Source organism: Camelus ferus, chromosome 20 (assembly GCF_009834535.1).
Source record: "Camelus ferus isolate YT-003-E chromosome 20, BCGSAC_Cfer_1.0, whole genome shotgun sequence".
Classification (NCBI taxonomy): Eukaryota; Metazoa; Chordata; class Mammalia; order Artiodactyla; family Camelidae; genus Camelus; species Camelus ferus.
In genome coordinates this window covers 6642814-6666010 of record NC_045715.1, presented here as the reverse complement: position 1 = coordinate 6666010, position 23197 = coordinate 6642814, and the positions used below count along the sequence as shown (strand labels likewise).

Genomic DNA, 23197 nt, shown 5'->3' with positions numbered 1-23197 from the left:
CCACATCGGATCATGCGTGTTCAAATCAGTGGACTGAGCTTGCCTTATTCTGTGCGTGTGTGTGTGTGTGTGTGTGTGTGTGTGTGTTTTCCTCTAAATTTGAACAAAGTGTCAGGATATAGGGCTACCAGTAATAATAACAGTTGCCACTCTTGAATGCTTACTATTTATTAGCCTCTATATTGAGCATCTGACGTACACGATCTTTCTAAATTTCATACTTTCTTAGAGTGGCATATTAGGGTACATATTCGGCTAATGCGTAAGGGCCACAATAACATAGGCTTAGACGCGCTCCCGTACCTTTCTGTTAATCCCTGAACTGTTGTTGTCATCCTCGTGGTCCAGGATGACTAGACTGGGGCTCCAGGCTCCAAGCTCTGGGAGGGAACAAGAAGGCCACACACAGGTAGTTACATGTAGCATTTCTGTTTCTATCCCTCTGTCTGGAAATGAGTCACCTGACCCCATCCAGCTGCAAGAGAGGCTGGGAAATGTTGTTACCTCGGAGTCACATTTCAAGTTGCAGTTGCAAGGTTCTAGAAGGAGTCAGCTAGCAGAATCTACACCAGGTGTATTTTATGTTTCTCCTCATTTGATAGATGAGGAAATCAAGGTGGTAACTTAGAAAGGGAATACACGGTAGAATAAGGGACTTAAACCAAGACTTGTCTGACTCTGCGGTTAATGTATCTCACCCTCTCCTATGTAGCTTCTCTCTTTTTTGTGGGAGATGTCGCTGGTTTTAGGGAGGGCGTTGTGACGGAATATCAAGGTAATGTCCAGAGAGCCTAGTGGCAAATTCAGAAGGCAGACTGTGGAGCTGGGCCAGACATTCAAGATCAGCAATCCCCTAGTCCGGCAAAGAAGATGCTGGCAAGGGCGGTGAACGCTCTGGAAGAGGAAGGGAAACTTTATCTGGCTTCTTGTTCAACTCCGGGCTCTGAAGATAAACTTCTCGGGTCACCTGCCCAAGAATATTTTTTAAATCTTTGGTTCCATAGGTGGGAAATTAGTCTTTCTTATTGAGCTAGGATATTTCGCTTTTGGTCCCTGAGGAGGAAGACGTGTCGCTTTCGCCCAGGTGCAGCCTGGGGCAGACCTTCTTTGCAAATATCTATTCAACAGAGGTGTTTTTATTCCCTGTGGGTCCAAGAGACTAGGAGGCCTGTGAGAAAACCTCGAACTTTAAGTTTTTAAATGGGCATTTGGAAGTGGACTACCACGTGATGGCTTAACTGTTAGAAGCGCAATAAAATGAGTCACAGAGAACAATTACATGTGTGGAAGAGCAGGTGTTGGTTGAGAAAGGGTGGAGTGAGGTCTGCGAAAGGGCGACATCTGAGGTAGGTGTTGGACAGGTGCTACCCCGTAGAAATACAGTGTGAGCCATGGGTGCGGTTTTAAATTTTCTAATAGCACGCATTGATCACATTAAAAAGAAGTGAATTAATTTGAATAGTACATTTTATTTAGACCTGTATCTACAACTATTATGTCAACTTACAGTCGATGTAAAAATTTGAAGTGGTACGTACTTTTTTCGGTATGAAGTCTTTGAAATCTGTGTGCATTTACATTTAGGGCAGATCTTAACGGGAGGTAGTCTCATTTCAAGTGCGCTACAGGCATATGTGGCTGGTGACTCTGGTATTGAGCAATGTGATTATTGCTAATTAGACCTGGAAGTTGAGCCACTCTAGTTTGCATGGTAGAATTTGAAGAACTCTTAGAGAACCATCACTTCCCAGCCTACAGAATGCAGTGTAACCTGGGAGGAGGGTATAGCCCCATGGTAGAGTGCATGCTTAGCATGCACAAGGTCCTAGTTTCAATCTCCAGTACCTCGATTAAAAAATAAATAAGCCTAATTACTCCCCCCTAAAAAGTTTAAAAAAATAAAATTAAGAATAAACAAAAGTAAAAAAAAAACCCACTGTGTAACCAATACTGACCCACAATATAATACTTCCAGTACTGTATCAATTGTACTTGTCATTTCTCACATCATTTCCATGATATAAAAAGTCTGGAGATAAAGGGTGTTTCTGGAGATAGATTGAATAAATTCTCTTATGAACCAGGAATTAGTAAATGGGGAGAGAGAACATTTTATAATTCAAAGGTAGATCACAGTGGAAGGAACAAAACAAATCAGCTATAGATGGAAAAGCCAGGAATTATTTATTATCCTGATAAAACCAGCCAGATGTGGACATAGGTAGGGGTTATACCACCTCCATTCTGGAACATAATCAACATTAAAATTTTTTTGATGCATCTCTACCCAAACCCATCCTGCTCCCCTGCCTTTGGGAGAGCCTTGAAAAAAATTCAATTGCAAATGAGATGTGCAATTTTATGGTCTGTGAACAAGGAAGACTATCTGAACTATTTGAATTTAGAAACTGCTACGTATTATAGAACAGTGTTTCTTGTTAATACAATAAAAAAAAGAACATTTATATCATCTGCCAGTGTGATTACTTAAGTAAAATAGAGTAACTGCGTATTTTCTCCACAGTATTATTACAATGAGCACAGATTATCATCCTATAAGTAAATGGCAAATACTTTTCCACCTTTTAGATGCTTTTTTCTTAAAAAACAAAAAGCATTAGTAAGTAATGGCAGAATTCTAATACTACTTTAGCCAAATTATTTCATAGAAATGCACAATTGTTGGATAGACAGTGATTTAAATTATGAGGGAAATGTCCAGGAGAGGAATTTTCTGAAAACAAACTTTGGATTAAAAAGACTTCAAACTTATGACGGACTGAGTGCCTTTAATACAGAAGAAAAGTGATTGAGGTAAATACACACTGATCTTTAGGAACAGGCAAAATAAGGAATCACTGAGTGGTCTGATTTTAAGATCGCTTGGGGGATACCCTCAAATCCTCCCTGAACACTCTGGCGTTAAAGCATCCTTAGAAGCTTATCTGTCTGAGGTTCTCCAGGGAAGACGACAGTGTGCCGTAGAGCTGACACTGTAAGTCGGCGTCCGTCATTTTTACAAGGTGTGAACGAGAAAAAACATAACAAACCTCTCAGTCGCTCCTGCTGCTGCCAGGCCTCCTCCCACCTGCCCTGCGTCTGCTCCTCACTTCTAAAGAAAGTCTTCTGGTCTCTTCTTTCCATTCCTCTTGCCTTTAATTTGTAGGCAGACAGTTAGCAAAAGCATTCAACCCCCTGTTTTGTAAATTTCTAGAAAAAAGGGAGAATGGCAGACACCCACAACTGCTTAGAATTTCAAAAGGCAAAGGAATTGGCTTAGGTGCCAAACATAACCAGGGCTTGAGGGCTGGGTAAGTCGAAAGGGCGTATTTAATAATCTGAATATATAACATGGTGGCACTAGAAAGTACTGAATGACTGAATTCCAAATCACAGTGAAATGAAATGTGGGACGGATGTGAGAAGGAGCCTCGAAGAGGCTTTAGGTACGAAGAAATGAGAAATGATGATGGACAGTGCAGAGTAAGCAGTTCAGATGCTGGGGAGGGATTCAGTTGCACTTGGAAGGTTCTTTCCTTTTAGTCTCTGACTTTCACTGAGGTCATTGCAAGTGTTCTTTCCATCCTCGCTCCACTCACCCCAAGTCCTAGGGGAGAGCATTTGACTGACTGTGCTCAGGTCACTTGCCGGCCTCCTGGCTTTGTCACAGGCAACGGAAGTAGGTTCTGTCAGCCCTTCCTGGCTTCTATCATTGACAACAGGAATCTGGAGTCACTGAACCATGAAGACTATCCACACTGGGAACTAGGAAACTGTGATGCTGTTAAGGAGGGGAAATGAATGCAAGACAGCAAAACAAATCAACCAAACACCCGGTAACTGTCCCTGACACTTCCTACAGTCTTGGACTATTTCCTCATGACATCCTGTTGTTCACAGTATCAGTGCAGTTTAAAAATGGGAGGGGTCTATGAGTGATTCACTGGTTATAAAAGAATTTATGCAGTATTTTGCTTAAGAGTTACGTGTGTAACACCAAAATATGTATTTCTCAGTTTCCTCTTTCTCATTTACTAAAAAGCATACTGATGGGACATCTATTTGCCAAGCACTATGTTAGATATGGGAGATGCCAGAGTGTGCACAGCAGGCATGGACACCCTCTGGGTCGTGAAACTATTACATCAGCAAAGGAACCACATCAGCAGTTGATGTTTTAGTTGATTAATCCAGATTAACTGGTCCTCTCAAAAAAGCAATATTTTCTCATGCAAGATTTTTACATCAATTTCTTAAATAGCATTTCTCAGATTGAGTGACTTTAGAAGTATGGGTAAATCAGGAAAAGTGTGTGTGTGTGTGTGTGTGTACCATATGAGCATAACGGGAACCCTGGTTTAGTTGATTAAACTATGTTCAGCCAAGTGCTGAGCATGTCTGAGAATTTTTGGTTTAATGTGGCCTAAAATGAATACAACTTTTTAGTGAAAAAACATAAAAATTTAGACTTTCTGATGCTTCAGTGATGTCAGTATTCTAGCAGTTGAACAGAAATTGCCTTTTTTTAAAACCTAGTTCCCTTTAAATATTGGGTGACATTTGAAAAATACTTTCTGGCCATCAGAATAAGAACATGCACTATATCAATGAAATTCCACATTAACTTCAAACTTCACGAAGCTCTCTTTATCTGCCATTTGACTGGTTCATTTGTTGCATTTCCATTAAAAAAAAAAAAAAGACTAAGAAGTCTCCTGAGAAAGGACTAATTCTAAGGAAAGAAACTGGTATACAGTCTTGATCTCACGCCAACATCTCAGGGCCAGAGAAGTAGCTTTGATTACAGAGTAGCGTTTGCCACTTGTGTTGTCCCATGGTCCAATCCTCAGGCAATTATTCCTGGGTTTCGGGAGAGGGGCTTGGAATAAAAGCTGGGATCTCTGTCCTTTGGGAACCTCAGTGGCTCTACCTGCTGACCTGGGTAATGTGGAGGGGTCCCATGTGGGTAGAGATGATACGTGTCCCTCCAGCTGGCATTGCCAGTGGCGCATGGGATAGACAGAGGCATGAGTTCAAGTTTGATCAGAACCAGAGGAGATGCTGGAGAGAACATGGCGTGGCCTATAATGGGGACCAGCAGGAATCAGTATAGGGAGTGACAGTGGTCCCTTGAGGGGGCCCAGCAGCAGCTCTGGAATTGACAGGAAGTGATTTCCCTGTGGTTTGTGGGGTGGAGGTGCCACCACTGATTTCATGATGGATGTGGTTTGAAGAGCACCTTCGCGAGCACAGAAAACATGACAGCAGGCGGCAAAGGGAAAAGTAGAGAAAGAAAACGGCAGATGTTCCAAAGAAGCTGAGAGTAACGAGTTTTAGCGAATATGATTGAAGACCTTGGATTCTTTCCAAAGAAATGAGGGGTAGTTTGAATTAAGTGTAGGGGATCATAATAGTTATGTCTGAGCTAGAGAAATCCTTAATTAGTATTATAATTGTGACCTTAAATGTATCTTCAGATTGGTATGCCATTAAAAACACACATTGCATAAAAATTTGTAATAAAAAATAACATGTAAGTTATGTGTTAAGTGCATAATTCAACTTGTCAGAGCAAATATGTGATGAGAATTGTTTTTTCCCCTAGTGCATGTAGCCTAGATTATTTCAGAAGTGATATTGTGTAGAACTGTTTACATTGTTCTCATTTATAGCTGTTTTCCCCTTAAGATGGAAAAAAAGATGTTATATGAAATTTATAATGCATTTAAAAATATTTTTTGCTTTGAGACATTTCAAATATTATTAACAAAAAATATATATAGAAAAATCATTTGCTTTAGGTTTATTGAACTGACCTAGATGTGTGTCTTAAGATACTATTTGGCTCCTAAGTGATTTGAATCTCTTTCATTGACTTGGAAGCCTAAAAATAAACACTCAGGAAAGCATCCATCCTAAGGAAATAAAGAAATATTTTATGTAGATATAAGGTGCGTAAAATATTTGGTCAGTTTATATGAATCGAATCAATTTAAATTTACTTTCCTGACCCCTTCCCCCCCCCCTTTTTTTTTTCTAAATGGAGTATCAGAGTTCTAGAACAATGTTTGTCCAGTTGGGGAAGGAGCACTTTAATCAAATGTTTGAGTTTCGGGAATTTCAACAAAATAAGAAAAATTTTATTAATTTTCCTTTCAGAAGGAACTGCCCACCTCCAGGTAGTCATACAGATTTGCCCAGGAAATCAGCAGAATGTCTACTTACGGAATCTCTTCCTATTTTGGTTGGTGCTAAAATTAAAATCATTGACAACAGTGTACCAACTGTTAAGCACAGCTATTTTTCTGTCTTCTCTTCAAGTTGATGTTAATGAAGCCCCCAATGTAAGGCTTTATAAAATAATAGTTACCAAAATATGTCGTAAGTAGTTGATTGGACAAAGAATTTTTATAAGAATTATTTTAACATTCAGAGATAATACTTTGTTACTCCAGTTCATTGATGATAGACATTTAAATCACTGGATTTATTTATAAGCCAGTGAAATTTATGTACCTTTAAAATAAAAATGTGAGCATGGGAATCTGTATAATGGTAAAAAGTATGGTTGAGAATATTAGAATCACAGAAAGGCTAAATGAGAGATCGTATAGCTGATGTTGTAGAAGTGCAATGAGTCTTCTATAAACAGCGGCACGGTAAAAGAACTGAGGGAAAAACTTATTTTCTGACACATTAGTGATGCAGCTAAGATGCAGTCTCTTAGCAGCTGGGCAGGCTACTAACTTGTTTACCTTTACCTCTTAAGTATTTGGTGAAATTTTTAAAAAGATTGGTTTTTTGCTTCCAGAAAATAAAATTGCACTGTATCAATGAAATTCCACATAAACTTCAGACTTCAAGAGGCCACCATGTTGACTCGAGTTGCAACAGTTGCATTTCCATTTTAGGAACAATTTTACTAGAAAAGTGTTTCATAACCTTAGTGTTGTATCTTTTTAGCGTAAGTTAGTCCTTAATCTCCAAATAATTCCATTTAGAGTCTCTTTCAGATACTTTTTGTTTTCTATTAAAGAGATTTAATAGAAAATAAGATTTTCCTTAGCCTTCATCAGATTGACCAAAAGCCTTATAAAAAAAAGACCCATGGGAAGACCTGAACCCTTTGCTGTAAGACATAGAGTTTAGTTGTCGATAAATTACCAGATTTTTAAGAGCAAGTATTATTAATTAAGATTGTTTAAACTAAATCTAATAATCCATTATATTGATTGCTTTCACGTGGAAGTGTGCTACAGTGATGAAAACACTAGTACTTGAATGAACCTTGAAATACAACACATGAATACGAGTAATTGTAGATCCATGAGGAAGACACAGTTACTAAATGAATGAAGGCACAACCAGAAATATTAGAGGGGTGACTGTGGTCTAATAGCAGGGCCTTCCTAATTTGAAAGGCAATACTCTAAGCTGTATACATAAACTCACTTACGTGTAGGATAACGCTGCCAGGCTTCAACTAAAAAGAAAAAAAGCCCTTATTTTGGTATTACTTTTGTAGGACTTTTAAATATGTGTAAAAAAACAATATATTTATACTTAACCTTTGAATTATCATTATTACTTAAGTAATGGAAAGATCTTCCTGTTTAGAAGTTAGGTATTTGGGGACCCGCTTTAACTCGGAGGATTCCAGGTCCAGAGGAGCACGTGATGCATTAATGCCGTGGGGTCCTGTCGGATAAGCCCTGCAGCAATTATGCACGCAATAGCTCTCTAATGGTTTGAACGTTAAAATGCCTCGTAATTTACCATGAGGGAGGGCCTTAGGGGAAGAAAGAATATGGCTCAATTAATTAGTACTTGTTAGCAAACTTCAACTATTACCCTATTTAGATTTTCAAATCACTGATATCTCAAATACCCACAAGATTTGGAAAGGAAGTAAGAATAAGCAATGGAGAAAGCTAATTTGTCCAACAGGGCACCAACTTTTGAATATAATGTGAGCAGTGGACCAGTTTTCACAGGTTAGCCTTTCTATAAAAAAGGAAAGGGAAGTGTTACCAAATTTTCTGTTTTTAACTCTGTTGTTAAAAACTCATGCCTTTCTGTCTGAGTTTCCGAGTAAGGTGAATACTCTGGATGACCATCTAGGGATTCCTATGAAAATCTAATAGCACTAAATTAATTCTGAGACATTTCTGCTGCTTTATTGTGGGTGTTGGTTTTCTCTTTACTCATTGTATCTCCTAAGTGGCTATTGTTGGTATTTAGAAAGATGAATGCTTTTTAATGATTATCTGGTTGTTTTTCAAAGTATTATTCAAATAATATTGTCTTTGTTCTAAGAGATTTTCAGTCAAGTCTCTTAAATTTTCATGGTATGGAAACATTGTCTTCAAATAATATTCACACAAAATAGAACTATTTTCAATAATTTCAGCTCATGTTACTCCTTATTTTTGTCCTATCTGCTTTGGCTGAGATTTCTAGAAGAATATTGGACAGTAACATTGATCGTGGACATCGAGTCATAGTTTGAGTTTTCATCATTAGTGTTTTTTTGGTTTGTTTGGGTTTTGCTGTAGTTTTGTTTTTCTGCTTAGTATAAAGAAGACTTTGGTTTAAGATAATTATTCTTTATCGTGTTAAAAAGCATCCTGTATCTTTAGTTGCAATTAACTTAAAAAGTTTGTAAATCGGTCCTATAAAAATAGTATTTGAGTGGATTTAGTAAGCTACAGCATGTTTGCGTTTGACATAGTTCCCACTAACCTGCATTTTATTCCAACCTCCTGATTTCCACATTGATGTTTCATACATATATATAAACTGCCTGACCTTGTGAACATTTAAACCTGAAATCTTTGTATTAGATTTTCAAAGTGGGGAAAACATAAAGTTTTCCCAAATTTATTTATAAATTTTAATTTAATTATACATATCTAGGCTTCGTGCCTTTTAAAGGAATAATGTTCAGGAGAATATCCTAGTTTGTAAAATTTTGATGCACGGCTGTAATCATAGAATGTAGCTTTAGTTATTTAGTTATTTAGTTATTAGCTTCTGTGAAGGCCTTGTGTTTATTTAACTTATAGTCCATTATAGAAAACGTGATGATTGGTAATAAAAAGCTGAGCTGAAGCAGGTGGATTCACAGGAAAAGGACAAGAATGGAGCCAGAAAACCTCCTGAGAAGTGGATAGATGCATTCAGATCCCCTCCCTCCGGAGCTAATGGGGCTGACTTGAAAGGAAGTGGTTGCCTCGTTGAGTCAAGACGCTTTCATGATTCACACTAACCTTCCTCTGGTGGGCAATTTCATTCTCGCTCTTATAGCCCCCGAGGAACTGCATGGGTGCACACTGGAGAATTTCCTGACCAAAGTTCACGCGCAGTGTAATTTAAGTAAAAGCCCTGATTACAGTCCGTGCTGCTCTGAGTCAAAGGATAGGAAAACCTGATATGTGTGGACGGGCAGAGTGGGTGCCTCTTCCCCCCCCAGTTCAGCGAAAACAGCCCAAGAAGTGCACTAACTGAGGCTGATTCTAAACACTGAGCGGCTCATTCCAGGAAGTTGGAAACAAAGAGTATTGAGAGCATAGACAAGACCAGGTTACTGAGTGACTGGTTTATGTATCACACCTGATTACTTCCGTGTAGAGCCGTATATATGTGTGCATGTGCAGTTGTCAGATTATTCATCTCGATGTAACAAACAGTTAAATATCACTCATATTCAAACCTACTGTATGTATATTGCTAAGTGCCCTACTTTGAATTTCTCAGTGGGTCTGCTGATTTCCCTGTGAGATGATTATAGACATATCCAAAAGCATATTCTGAATGATTGGGACACTTTTAGGAATTTATTCTATTAGCAGCCTACCTTCTGGTAATACATACCCTCTCCTAAAACTATCTCACTTTATTAAATCCTGACACTATCCAATGAAACACCAGCAAAGGAGCTAGTGTTAACATGAAGTCTTTTGTTTCCAAATTTATAGTAGTTTCCATGTGCTTTACCCTGTTGAACTCTGCCTACTGTATTTAGGTTATTGGCCTATCAGGGCAAGATAAAACAATAGAAAGGAAGAATTATTTTACTATTTAGTAACAGGTTCATATTTGAGTCATTGGCTGGTTTATGTTATAAAAGAAATTGGCAAAATAGTAGTAAGTTATAAATAATAAATTACAATTTTTTTTTTATTGCTTCACTATCTCAGTAGTCTTGAGAACAATTAATCCTGAAGGTCATTCTTAGTTTAAAACAAAGGTACAGGCAAGTGGTGCAACCCCCACCCCTCCCTGGGCTGCCAGACCGTCCTTATTTGGCTGTTTCTCCCTCGTGTCACTTATCACCATGCAGCAAACTATAAAATACGCATATTTGTTTGCTTCTATTCTTCCACTCACAGAATGTAAGCTCTGTGAGGGGAGAGATTTTTGAATGTTTTGTTTTACTGACAGATTCACATAATAAGCACTCAGTAAATATTGCTTAAATAATTGAATGAATGTGAAACGTCATATCAGCATAAATGGACACTGTACAACTTAATCATAATTTGAGCAAAAACATTAGTTAAAAACTCACTGCTGGGACTAGTGAGGGCGTTGGGATTCCATTACTTACTTTACTATATTGTAACTTCGGGAGGCAGAGAACAACTGGGGAACATCCACTAACACAGAACATGCCGCCCGTGTCTTTATGCCCTTGTGTCATTTTTCCTTTGCCTAAACTTCTCCTTCCAATAAAAATTCCTTTCCCTTGTATTTTTGATACGGCTAATTCCTAATCACACTTCAAACTTACTTCAGGTAGTAATTTCTGCAGGAAGTCCTGGACGTCCCCAGAGTGGGCTGGATGCTCCTGCTGTTCACTCAAACAGAACTCTGTCCTTCACCACAATATTAAATCATGCCAGACTGACTACGTTTAGCTTCCCTGTGCTCTCAGTGCCCTGTGCTCTGAAGGCAGAGCCACCACTTTCTATTCATTCTGAAAATCCAGGCATAGTGTTTGGTTCCTAGAAGGACTCAATTAAAAAGCAAAAGAAAGAGGGTCTTGAAGGAAAGAAGAGAGGGGATGGGGAACAGAAACGAAGAGAGGAATAAAACGTGATAAAAAGGTGATAACTCTTGGCTCATTTTTAATCAAGAAAGAACGTCTCCCTGGTGGGAGAATTTTGTTACTACAGAAGGTCTCTAAACAAAGGTTTATTTAGCAGATGAATTCAGATGGTATTATGAGTACCTCTGAGGGCCAAGCACAATTCTAGGCACTGAGGGGGCTTCAGTAAACAAAGAGATTATGTTTCACCCTCATGGAGCTTATATTTTAGTGCAGGAGACAGACAATAGCAAGTGTAATGTTACAGAGGTCATACAAACAGATAATGTAATAAAATACAGAATTTGAGGAGGTTTAAACGGAATCAGTGGATTGCCTCTTTGCTCAAGACTCCTCATAATTCTTTGCTCATAAAATGCTATTTGCTGTATCCTGGAATGTGAAGTACGAAATACATCACCCCGGTGGTGGCATTTATGACTTGCATGTGTGCCTCAACCCATACTGAATGTGGCAGGAGCAATTTGCATAGATTCTGAAACCATCCATAGACCTTTAAGGGGCCCATCTTCCAGCTGAGTGGGGAAGCATCGAGCCCCGAGTGAGACAGGCTCTGGAAGGCGCCCAGTGTGCGGGCCTCCTTCCTGCTCAGCTGGGCAAGACCCTAATTTCTCAGCTGACAACAGGGATGAAAATGGTTTGAGAACCTACAAACCAAATAAACTTCCCCAGACTTTTAGAAAAGTGACTTCACTTTGATTCATTCTCCAAGGACCTGACTAACCTGGTGTTATTTATTAATGAGTCACTTCAGTAGACAAGGAATTGGAGTTTTGAGTTAGATTGGGGGAGTTTCCAGGTAGCAGCAGTTGACTCATGCTGCCATGCAACTACTATAAGGAATACACCACCATTTTTCTCTAATAGAGGTGAATTATCTTGCCAGCATGTGGAAGAGTGTGCTTAGAGCGTCACAGTGCTTTGTGTTAAAGGGGAGAAAAACACCGTACAGTGACGGGGGCGGAACAGGTGTGTCACTGCAGTACAGCGCACAAGACTCTGCTTGCATACTGCCGAGATTCACACCAGCCTAGAAGCTGTTGACAGATAAAGTAACAAAAATGAAACTCACTTAGTTTTTCTTTACTGAGACCTCAAGTTAAAGTAGATTTTCAGTTCTTGTACTTACTACGGTGATAGAACAGAGATTGATGGCAAATATGTGCCAGTCCAGAAAAACAAATTAAGCCTAGGTTCATATCAAAATTATATTTGGTCTTGGGAAAAGAGCTGCTCTTTGGATTATTTTTGATCCTAAAACAAATATATTATGGAGTATCAACAGTATTCTTGGTACGCATTAACCTTTCCCTGTGAGCAATACTTGCAAAGTTAATGTTGTTTGCAGTCGACCAAGCATTATTGCTTTTGCAGTGTTGGAGTTATCGTCAGAGTAGGTTACGTTTTACTAAATGCAGATTACTGGCAACAGACATACATATTTCAGTCTGCACGAAGTATGAAACTAGATTTGGAAAATTGATGACAGACCTTTTTCTCTATTATAAAGTCATATTTGATGCTACAGTTTGGTTACCAACATAAGGACAAAAACGGGAAATGCGAAGTGAGAATTTTTGGTTTGTGTTGTTGAGGTTGTTGATGTGTCTTGAGTAAAATTTCTGGCTAAATCATCTGTACCTTCCCTCATGTTACTTCAGTTGACATAACCAAAGAGACCTGTGAACAGACCCTTCTCACTTTCCTTCCTTCCTTCCTTCCTTCCTTCCTTCCTTCCTTCCTTCCTTCCTTCCTTCTTTCCTTCCTTCCTTCCTTCTTTCCTTCCTTCCTTCCTTCCTTCCTTCCTTCCTTGTTTCCTTGTTTCCTTCCTTCCTTCTTTCCTCTCACCCTCTCCCCTCCCTCTTTTTTTCTTTCTACTCAGCTATCAACATGGAAATTTTGCTATAGATTCTCATAATTAAGATATTATTAAGGGGGGAGGGCATAGCTCAAGTGGTAGATTGCATGCTTAGCATGCACAAGGTCCTGGGTTCAATCCCCAGTACCTCCATTAAAAATAAATTAATTAATAATAAGCCTAATTGCTCCCCCCCCAAAAGATGTTATTGAGTTGACTACAGAATTCTGGACACGATGACATGATATACTTAGTGAGTTATACACAAGTGCGTAAATAGAGTCATCAGGGAACTCTAAACATCATTATAATCCAATGATGTCCATTCCTTGAGTATGTCCTAAAAATAATTTTGATTACATTTTTAAATTATTATTGTGAAGTCCCCATTTGAAAATTTTCTCATTAATTTTTTAGCAACAGATAGCATGAACTTGATTCTTGAATTACCTTTAGTGACCTTTCGCAAGACGATAATTACAAAAAAGGGAAGCCTGGAAGACTTGTAAAAAAAATTAAGATTATAAAGTAGCTAAAATGGCCCTTCTGTGCTGGTGTCGATTTCAAAATTAACATTTTGGTTCATGTGCTTCTAATAATCACTGACCCTTACTTCATGTACTTTCCACAGGAAATGAATACAGCAGAAATTACTTTGACCCACTGATGGATGAGGAAATAAACCCAAGGCAGTGTGGGATGGAGGTCAGCGGAGAGGGTGAGCTGGAATTAAGTATGTAATTTTTGTGTCAGAATATTCTTTTCCATTCATGAAAATGAGGTGACAAAGATCACACATGCAGTTCCATTTAGATTTTGCAGCTTACAATTTAAATGGTAAGTTTTAACCGCTAACGACAGGATGGGCAGCAAAGGTAGTTTTTGATCAAGGACGGCAAGCCGGCCAGAGCGAGGAAGCGGGAGCGTGCTTTCCTTTGATGCTGCTGTAAGCAGTTTTGGGCCATTACGAGGCCCATGTTATGCATATGAGGAGCATTATCACTTTACAAACGCCATCTCAGCTCTTCAAGTTCAAAATGAGCGTTCTTCAATAAAATTCATCTAGCATGTGAGATTTCTGTACACAGTGACTATTGAATTTCTTTTATTGACAGTGTGGAACCACCATCTAAGTTTTGAACCACAAAGGTGCAGTGTTGTGATAATGTCCTCGTCTTTAATCTTGATTCTAATTGTGACTGTAAAATAACAATTTAAAATTACTCCTTATGTGCCTGCCGCTGTGCATATTTGGTAGTTTACAAAGCACTCTAGGGTTTGCAAAGGTTATGGAGATAATGACAGTGACAAATGTTACTTAGAGTCATTTGCCATCCAGAAGATTGTATTCCACCACTGGGCTTCAGTCATTGGATCTGCACTTTTTAATGAAAGTCTGGGTTAAAGCCTCACAAATAAAAGGGTTCAGGCATGGTGCCAAGATTATTTTAAAAGACAATTTTCAGTAAACTAAATATATTTTTAAATGATGAAGAATTCACGGATATCATCAAGAGACAAATGTGCAAAATAAGGGAAGGACTTATTCTCAGGACGAGTTTTCACCAGTAGCTCAAAATTGGAATGAATTGGAAATTGGAAAATCTCAACCTTTATTTACCCCAAAACACTCCAGGGAATGAGAAACAATCCCAGTGAATTCTGGAGAGGAGTACTGATTGAATTACCAGTTGAAGATTATTTTAATTTCTTGGAGAGCATGATACATAGTTATACTTGGTGGAGTTTTTATAATGCAGGGACTCCTTCATTCAGGAAAGGTGACTTAATAAGATTTGTTGAATGAATGAAGAATGGCTGTAACCACGGACAGGCAAGTTTCATGAAACAAAATCCTGTTGGTCACCCTTCCCTGGTCAGCAATTATTGCCCAGATCCTCTGGTTAACTTAGGGGTCCACATTATAGAGCAGGCAGCTCTCTCTACATCTGCCCACAATCAAGTGTTAAGCCCCAAATAAATGATGTCATCTTTTTCTTTTTGCTGGGTATACAAGTTACCCCACTTAGAGGAACAGACAGTGCTAATTAGCACAAGATGTCCCTCCACATTCTCTCAGGCCCAGGGCTGAAGACCATGCAGAGACCTAAGTGTTGCTGGGATGGGCCCTGAGCAGACCCAGCCTGAGCAAAGGTGGGGTTCACAGCGTTCAGTGCGGCAGGATTTGAGGGACACACCACAGGCTTGCTTGCCCCATCTGTCTTCACTTTGATTCAGCTTTGTTTTCTTTTCTTTTTTTAATTTTTACTTATAATTTATATCCTACTTGCTTCCCAAATAATTTGAGACAGCTTATAATAGAAACATAAATGTATATGGTCAAAGCCAAGTTCAAATAAAGATGCCAGGGGGATTTGAGAACACCTACAAAAGGAAGAAGTAAAAGTAGAGAAAAACACAGAGCAACATTATAGCTGTAGTTAAGCGTCTACTCTTACTTTGAGCTTCCTGGACATCACCATAGAAAGGACAGTAGCATAGGTTAGATGACTTTCAATGTTTAGTAGAATTTATGACTCTTTTTCAGTGTAAATAATCTACCACCCCCATTTAATTTTTTTTCACTATTAAGCATCAAATGTAGGTTGATGTATACACATATATTCAAGTCCATGGGGAATAATTCTGTTAAGATTTTTTCTTTCAGTATGTGTTCAGTTGTTCTCAATCACTTTTTCTCACTTACTAAAATAACTCTTTACAGTACTTGTGATTAGAACGGGCTGATTATAGTTAAGTCTTCTAATAGTTACAATTATTATTTCTGTTGAATTTATGCTTAGGTTTCACCATTTGCTGTGTGACCTTGGGCCCCTTTCTTAAGCTTTCTTTGCCATTTCTGCCAAATGGACATATAATACCTGACACAATGGAGTAGTTATGGGGATTAAATTACTAATTATTCCATGAGCAGGCATAGCACATACATAGAATAATGATGATGATTGATGATGATGATAAAAATATTAATAATAGCTAAATGTTTATTGAGTGTTTACTCGGTGCCTGACACAGTCCTAAGCACAGTTCTAAACAAAGTAAACGTTAATTTATTGAAACCTCTTAACAGCCCTCAAGTTTAGATTCCATTTTTGATCCCCATTTACAGAATAGCACCCTTTAATCCACCTAGATTCATCCCCCCACTTGACTCTTTTGCTCTTAGTTTGTGTAGCCAACCTTTTCTTCCCTTTTGACTTTGTGAACCAAGCAAATTTGTTTTTCAAGCCAGTTCGATCCCTCATTTTGAGAGGTTCTAATTCAAAGGATATATTAGTCAGGATTCTCCAGAGAAGCAGAGTTCAATAGAACCAACAGAAAGAGAGAGATTCATTTTATGAATTTGGTTCCCATGTTTGTGGAAGCTGGCAACTCTGAAATCCTTAGGGCAGACTGGCAGGCTAGTGATTCGGGTAAGAGCTGATTTGAAATTCGGGCAGGAGTTGAAATTACAGTCTTGAGTGTGACTTCTGCAGGACAGCGTGATGGAAACTCAGGTAAGAGTAATGCTGCATTCTTGAGACTGAAGTCCACAGGGCAGGCCAGCAGGCCAAAACTTCAGGCCAGATTTTCTACATTACAGTCTTGACACCAAATTCCTTCTATCTGGTGAAATCTTAGTCTTTACTCTTAAGGTTTTCAACGGATTGGATGAGGCCCACCCGCGTTATGAAGAGTAATCTGCTTTACTTAACGTCTACTGATTTAAATGTTAATCACAATGTCACTTTCATGGCAACATCTAGATGGTTCTTAACCAAATGACTGGGCACCGTTGCCTAGCCAAGCTGACACATACAATTAGGCATCACAAATGATTGTATTTAAATCAGTCAGGCCTCTATATTTGTAGTATAATATCTGAGTCAGCAAATATATATTGAATACCTTTTTTGGGTGCTAGACATTGACTAATGCACTTTTATACCTAACATGTCCCTTCCCTTCTGATGACTCTTTGCTGCTTGTTTTCCTTGAAACCACCAAGCTGCACAGGTAGCTCTTACAGGTAGCACCTGAGAGGACTTCCAGCATCATTTATGAGCTCACAAAAGTTTTACGGAGTTTATAGGGTAGTCAGGACCTTTCCAATACCCTACCTCATTTCCCTCTGAAAAAAGCTCTCTTCCATTGGTTAAAGGTGTCAAGGTTCTTGTTAAAAACTCTAACATTGGAGGCATGGAAAATTCCATATTTTACCTTCCAGTATTTTTCTTTTTAGAGACTGGAAGAGAGAGGATTATTTTATATTTACAGCATGCATCTAGCTAGATGAGTAGATACATTTTGTAGATACTGTTTTCAGATAATGGAGAAGTAAAACACACATAGCATTTATATAAATGCTGGCATTTCTATGCAAACAAACAAGGCAGGACAAATAAAGTCCTTCTTTCTGTGCGGAGCTTGGGAACAGTTCTCAGGGATCCTAATTTGGGAAACGAGGCCAAGAACTCTGGGCTTCTCTGAAACCTATTCATCTCCCACGCTGGTTTCAGCAAAACAGAAAGTCCGTGGTAAATGCTGACGTAAACAACACGTAGTATTAATGCGCAGAAGAGCGCAGTGCCTACACTTCAGGATGTATTTGGTAAGTGGGAAAAAATCTTTAAAGCACAGCTGTACGTTGCGCGCTTTGGGGACGTGACAGGATGAACAAAGGTTGTTGGCAGTGTGCTTAGTTTTTAATCCTTAAAACTTGTTCTGGGCTTCAGCGATTTCTCAGCACATTAAACATAAAATAATTTACTAAATAGTCGATGATGAAACATGAAACTTGATCTCATATAAGGAAAGAATGGTTAAATTACTGCGCGTTTAGCGACACTCGTCACACTGAAGTGGCAAAGAGCAAGTGCAGCTCCATGTGAGCGTCTCGGGTTCTGCAGGTGAGCGCGTCCCCGAGGGGGCGGCGGGTTCCGGTCGGAGGCGCGGGCTCCGCAGAGTGGGCGGTGACGCCGTCGCAGCTTACGGCGAGGAGACTGAAGGACATGCCCGGAAAGGCGTAATTCTGCCTGGAAGTGCTTCGCTGGAACAGGTCAGCGTGAAGCTCTGTCTCAAGGAATGTAAAATAATCTCGCTTTTTAAAATTGCAAGTTGAAATGTCAGCCCTGCGCATCGTCTACCCCCCTTTCTGGCTTGACCCATGACTTTCTGAGTCTTTCCCCCTCATTTTTCATATACTTTGTACCGTGCAGAGCTTACATTATTTTTTTTTTATCAATATCCATCCTAGTCCTTTCAGAATTTAGTTTCACTTCATCTTTTTAAATTTCATGTTAGAGTGCTGATTTCTAGCATGTGATGAAGTATCTATAATAAAACTTGACACCAGCATAAACTTATTTGGATAAAATTAAACTACTTGGGCCCATTTGCAGAAGCACCATATAAATATGTGAGTAATCCCATTTTTCTGAAGTCACCATTAAGGAACTTCATTTGTGCATTTTATCTGTTATAACTGGTGCCACACAAGGGAATCTTTCGCCTACGGGCAGTATTGACTTCAGAGATAGCTTTTCCATTTCCTGTACCTGTAGCTTTGACTTACGTGTCATGCAGCATCATACGCTCAGATTCCCCAAAGAGAGGTCAAGCACTTCTTCTATGTAGTCACCTTGTCTATCTCAAATCAAAATACGAGAATCCCACAAGTCTAGGGCCAGGGGTGTGTGTGTGTGTCGTGTGTGTGTGTAGGTTTAGGTGTCGGTGGGTATGTCACAGAGCCTAGCTGGACCACACCACTTAATTCCCATGAGCCCAGTGTGAAACGATAAGAAAATCACTCATGGAGTCCACTCTTAGCTAGCAGGATGTGACAGTGATGTCAGCAGTGCCACACCTGATACAACAGGGAGCAGCAGCCTAGGTGAGTCACCCTGGGTAGGTTGCTCACGGAGGACTTCCAGTTGTACCTGGAGGAGGACTTTGCATTTGGCTGAGGTCTCATGATGAGGGTAGGAGGCTGTGAGATCTGGTCGTTAATGAAACCACTTATTATTCCACAGGAATCAGTCCACATGGGGTAGGCTGGTTCTGCAGCTGTCTTGGAAGGGTGCTACCACAGCTGACATTTAGAGTCCAAGGTAACTGAGACAGCAGCGCACCTCAGGGCACGAGGACATTATGAGGGACAGAACCAAAGAGCGGTGGTTGGATGCGGAACACTCTTTGGGTCAGTTAGGGGGTCACATTTCCAGGGTCATGCAGATGATAACATATTATTTTTTTTGTTATCATAGGGCAGTCTAGTTGCCAAAGTATACAAAGCTACTTTAGAAATATTTGTGCTGACTTTTTATATTCCATTGGTGTTAGAAAGCATGTAGGAAAAACACGAAATGACTCTGGTCTGAGCCTTATCTAGTCAGGAATAAAACTAATCAATTAAGTGCATAGTTATAACAAATTTAATCACAGAGGAAATCCAGGGAAACAACAATACATTGTGTTTCAAATAAGCATTGAATTAGAAATAAAATAATTTCATTTTGCTTTTTAGCTACCAGCAGGCAGTGTCTTCCTGGACATTTCCTAATATGTATTTTATGTGATGTACCTGTGCCTAATCAGTGGTAGATAATTAGGTTCTCCTCTGGATTTTAAATATAAACAATCCATACATTTAGCTTATTCAATTAGGAAACCATGCTTCAAGGATTTTCTTTAATGTTTCATGTGTAATATCCTATGATAGTCTGGGGAAATTATTTTAAGTTTTTGGTCTTGATTTTAATAATAAAATACAGCATTTAGGAAGTGGTGGAATAGGCACGTTAGCCTGAATTAAGCATCTTCCAGGGAAACATTCTGAAAAGCTTTACTAGTATGTATTGGCGGCTAATCCTGCTTTTCTAAATTCTTTAAAATTGCCTGGCATTTGACAATGGGCATGAATCAAATCTGACTTTATGTGTCAAGTCTGAAACCTGATTCTTGAATATTAGAGACAATATAAAAATGTAAAATCCATAATAAAATCTCTATAAATAAAAGATGGATTTTGCAAGATACTTTAAAACATTAACCAGCATATTTTTCTGTAAGCCAGCAACCTATATTCTGCTCTGTGGTTAGTATAGGAAACTTTTGGGAGGGAAAATGGATTTTTAAAAATCACTGGAGACATTTACATGAGCTAAACTTCTATTTTTGTAACTTAATCAATGTAGTAACTTATCTATCACTCCTTAAATATTACACTAAATAGAAAAATAAATTAATATTTAACAAATGTTATAAGGAGAAAGGGAAGAAGAGAACAAGCATTATTTCATAGTAAAAGAAAAAAGCAATTGTGATGACTTTTTGAGATATTTGTGTCATAGAGTAGAGAAAAAGGCTCTTTATTTTTTCCAGATTTATTGAGTTATAATTGACAAAATTGTAATATATTTGAAGTGTACAGTATGATTTGGTACATGCTTGTGTGCGTTTTTTTCTAAGAGTGCTTAAGATCTACTCTCTTAGCAAATTTCAAGTGTAAAATATAATATTAACTATAGTCACCATGCTGTACATTAGATCTTCAGAAATTATTCAACTTAGAACTGGAAGTCTGCACCTCTGACAAGAATCTCCTCATTTCTCTTACCTTCTTCTCTTGGCAACCACTATTCTAGTCTGTTTCTATGAGTTCTACTTTTTAAAATTTTTTTCAAGATTCCACATATAAGTGATACCGTACAGATTTTGTCATTGTCTGTTTTATTTCACTTATCACAAAATCCTCAACAAATTAGGTTTAGAAAGATTGTACCTTAACATAATGAAGACCATCTATGACATGCCCACCCCTAATGTCGTACTCAATGGTGAAGAGCTGAGAGCTTTTCCTCTAAGGTCAGGAACAAGGCAAGGATGCCCACTCTCACCCCTTTTTTCAGTATGGTACTGGAAGTTCCAGCCAGAGCAATTGGGTAAGAAAAAAAATAAAGAGCACCAAATCAGAAGAAAAATCTCTTTGCTGGTATAATAGCCAACATCCGTTGCATACCTACTGATACTGTTCTAAGAAACTGCGTAATTTAACCTCATGGCTGCCTTAAGAAGATAGTGATATTATGCCTGTTTTATAGAAGAGCAACTGAGGCATAGAGAGGCTGAGTGACTTGGGAAAGGTTTTACAACTAGTAAGTTGCTGAGCCAGGGTTCAACTTTAAACAGTCTTAAGCATTCACGCTGTATTGTTAGTGGCAGTCACAGTGTTCAAATTTGCTGTCATTCATCTGGCACTTTACATTTTGGAGGGAGTGAAATTCAAGGCCAATTAAGTGCTTTTGACATTCTTTAAATTATTCTGTAGAGAAGATGGACGCACATATTTTGTAACATTATTTCTTCTTGTATTTGGTAAAACCAAGAAAAACAAAGTTGAGACATGTTTACAATAGCTTAAAGACTCAGTGGCATTCCTTGTAGTTAAGCTGGCCAATTTCCAAGAAAGAAAGAATACAAAACAATCATTCCATAAAGGAATTCTGAAAATACAGAACATTTAAAAAATTTGACTATCATCTTCACCCTACCTACCATTGGTTTCATACCTTACGTACCTTGCCCCACCTAAAAAAAGGACTGTCATTCTCCAAATATATACCACATTAAAAAAAAAAATTCTTGTGCACAATCTCTGGTTGGTCACATTTCCCATCATTTCCTCAAGGAAGCTCAGTCATTCACGCTTCTCTTCTCATGTCTTTCCTTGTATTCTGTGAATAAATGGTATATCTCTTGATCATGCTCTTCCCTCCTGGCAGTTAGGAATTTCCACCCTGTTTGTTTGTGTGTCTTTTTACTCAACACCCAGCCTGGAGTACAATGTTTGTTAACTAGATACTTATTGAATGGGCATTTGATACATAACATATTGGATAAATGAATAATTGCAAAAAATCCCAGCCATTCATGTCGAAATTAATGTTTTTATAAGGTCAGAAATCCCATTAGAATTGTCATATGATACTAAACAGAGTGAACCACGGGATAGTCACTACCACATGTTGGTACTGCCCAGTGTATTCTTCATCTCTAGCTGCCAGAACACAGTACCATACACGGGATGGCTTAGACAACGGACATTTGTTTTTTTCACAGTTCTGCAGGCTGGAAGTTTGAGATCATGGTGCCAGCAGGGTTGATTTCTGGAGAGAACCCTCTCCTGGCTTGCAGACAGCTGCCTTCTCCTTGTGCCCTCACATGGTAGGGAAAGAGAGAGAGGAAACATGCTCTCCAGTGTCTCTTACGAGGGAGGGCACTAATCCCATCACAGGGCTCCCACCCTCACAACCTCATGAAGAACTAATTATCTCCTGAAGGCCCCCTTTCCAATGACAATCACACTGGGGATTAGGGCTTAAACCCACAGGAATTTTCAGGGAGCACAATTCAGTTCTTAGTACTCTTTAAAAAATGCTAGATTTTCATGAAAACTTTTCTACATAAATCTTAGCTCATGAAAAATTCATTTACCCTGAGTACTGAGGAATGTACTTGTTTCACAAATGTTTCAGCCGAAAGTGCTCCTAGTGGCTGAGTGCTTCGTTTATTTCAGGACGGAGCTTTGGATGGGAAAGGAGCCTGGGGCTGAGAAAGTGTGCTGCTCGGAGATGGGTGGGCTGCCAAGGCTCTGAGAAGTTGTTCTTCCTGCCTATCAGAGACCCAGAGTGCTTCCAGACATTCCTGGAAAAAGATTTTTGACATGCACTTTGAGGGGCAACAAAAGTAAAATAAAATTGCTTGTTTCATTGCTAATATTTAGAAACTTCTCTTCGATCATTTGAAATCTGACTTGTACCACAATAATTCTGTGCCATCTATCAATTTGGAAAGGATGAAATCTTTTCAGAGTATGTGCTGAACACGTACCATTTTTTGCTGTTAAGATGGCTCACTTTGAATGTTTATAATCTGTTAGAATATAGAATGGAACATTGAGAAGGAACAGAAAATAAATGTATAGTCATGTAATTGAAAATTTCTAGCAAAACCAGTGGCTTGACTCTTGGTTTCTGTAAGTGAAAATTTGGATTACTTCATTTCCAAGGAAAAGTGAGGTGAAATTTGTATGTGTGCGTGTGTTTGTGTGTGTGTGTCTGTGTGAGAGAGAGGATGATTTGTCAGTGCAATTGCTTAAGGATCACTAAAATGAAAAAAAAAAGGAGATATATGAGAAAAAAAATCTTAATGAGAACATTTTGATGCTG

General features: G+C 38.8%; 1 protein-coding gene across 1 annotated transcript in view; it reads left to right on the top strand.

Annotated features, from left to right (window-relative positions):
• The window catches only part of OFCC1 (orofacial cleft 1 candidate 1), a 247041-nt gene that overhangs the window by 26382 nt on the left and 197462 nt on the right, over positions 1-23197 (top strand). Inside the window, exons 6-7 of the mRNA XM_032462476.1 lie at positions 13600-13686; positions 17879-18027. Coding sequence (XP_032318367.1) covers positions 13600-13686; positions 17879-18027 — 236 coding nt within the window. The remainder of the gene's footprint in view (positions 1-13599; positions 13687-17878; positions 18028-23197) is intronic.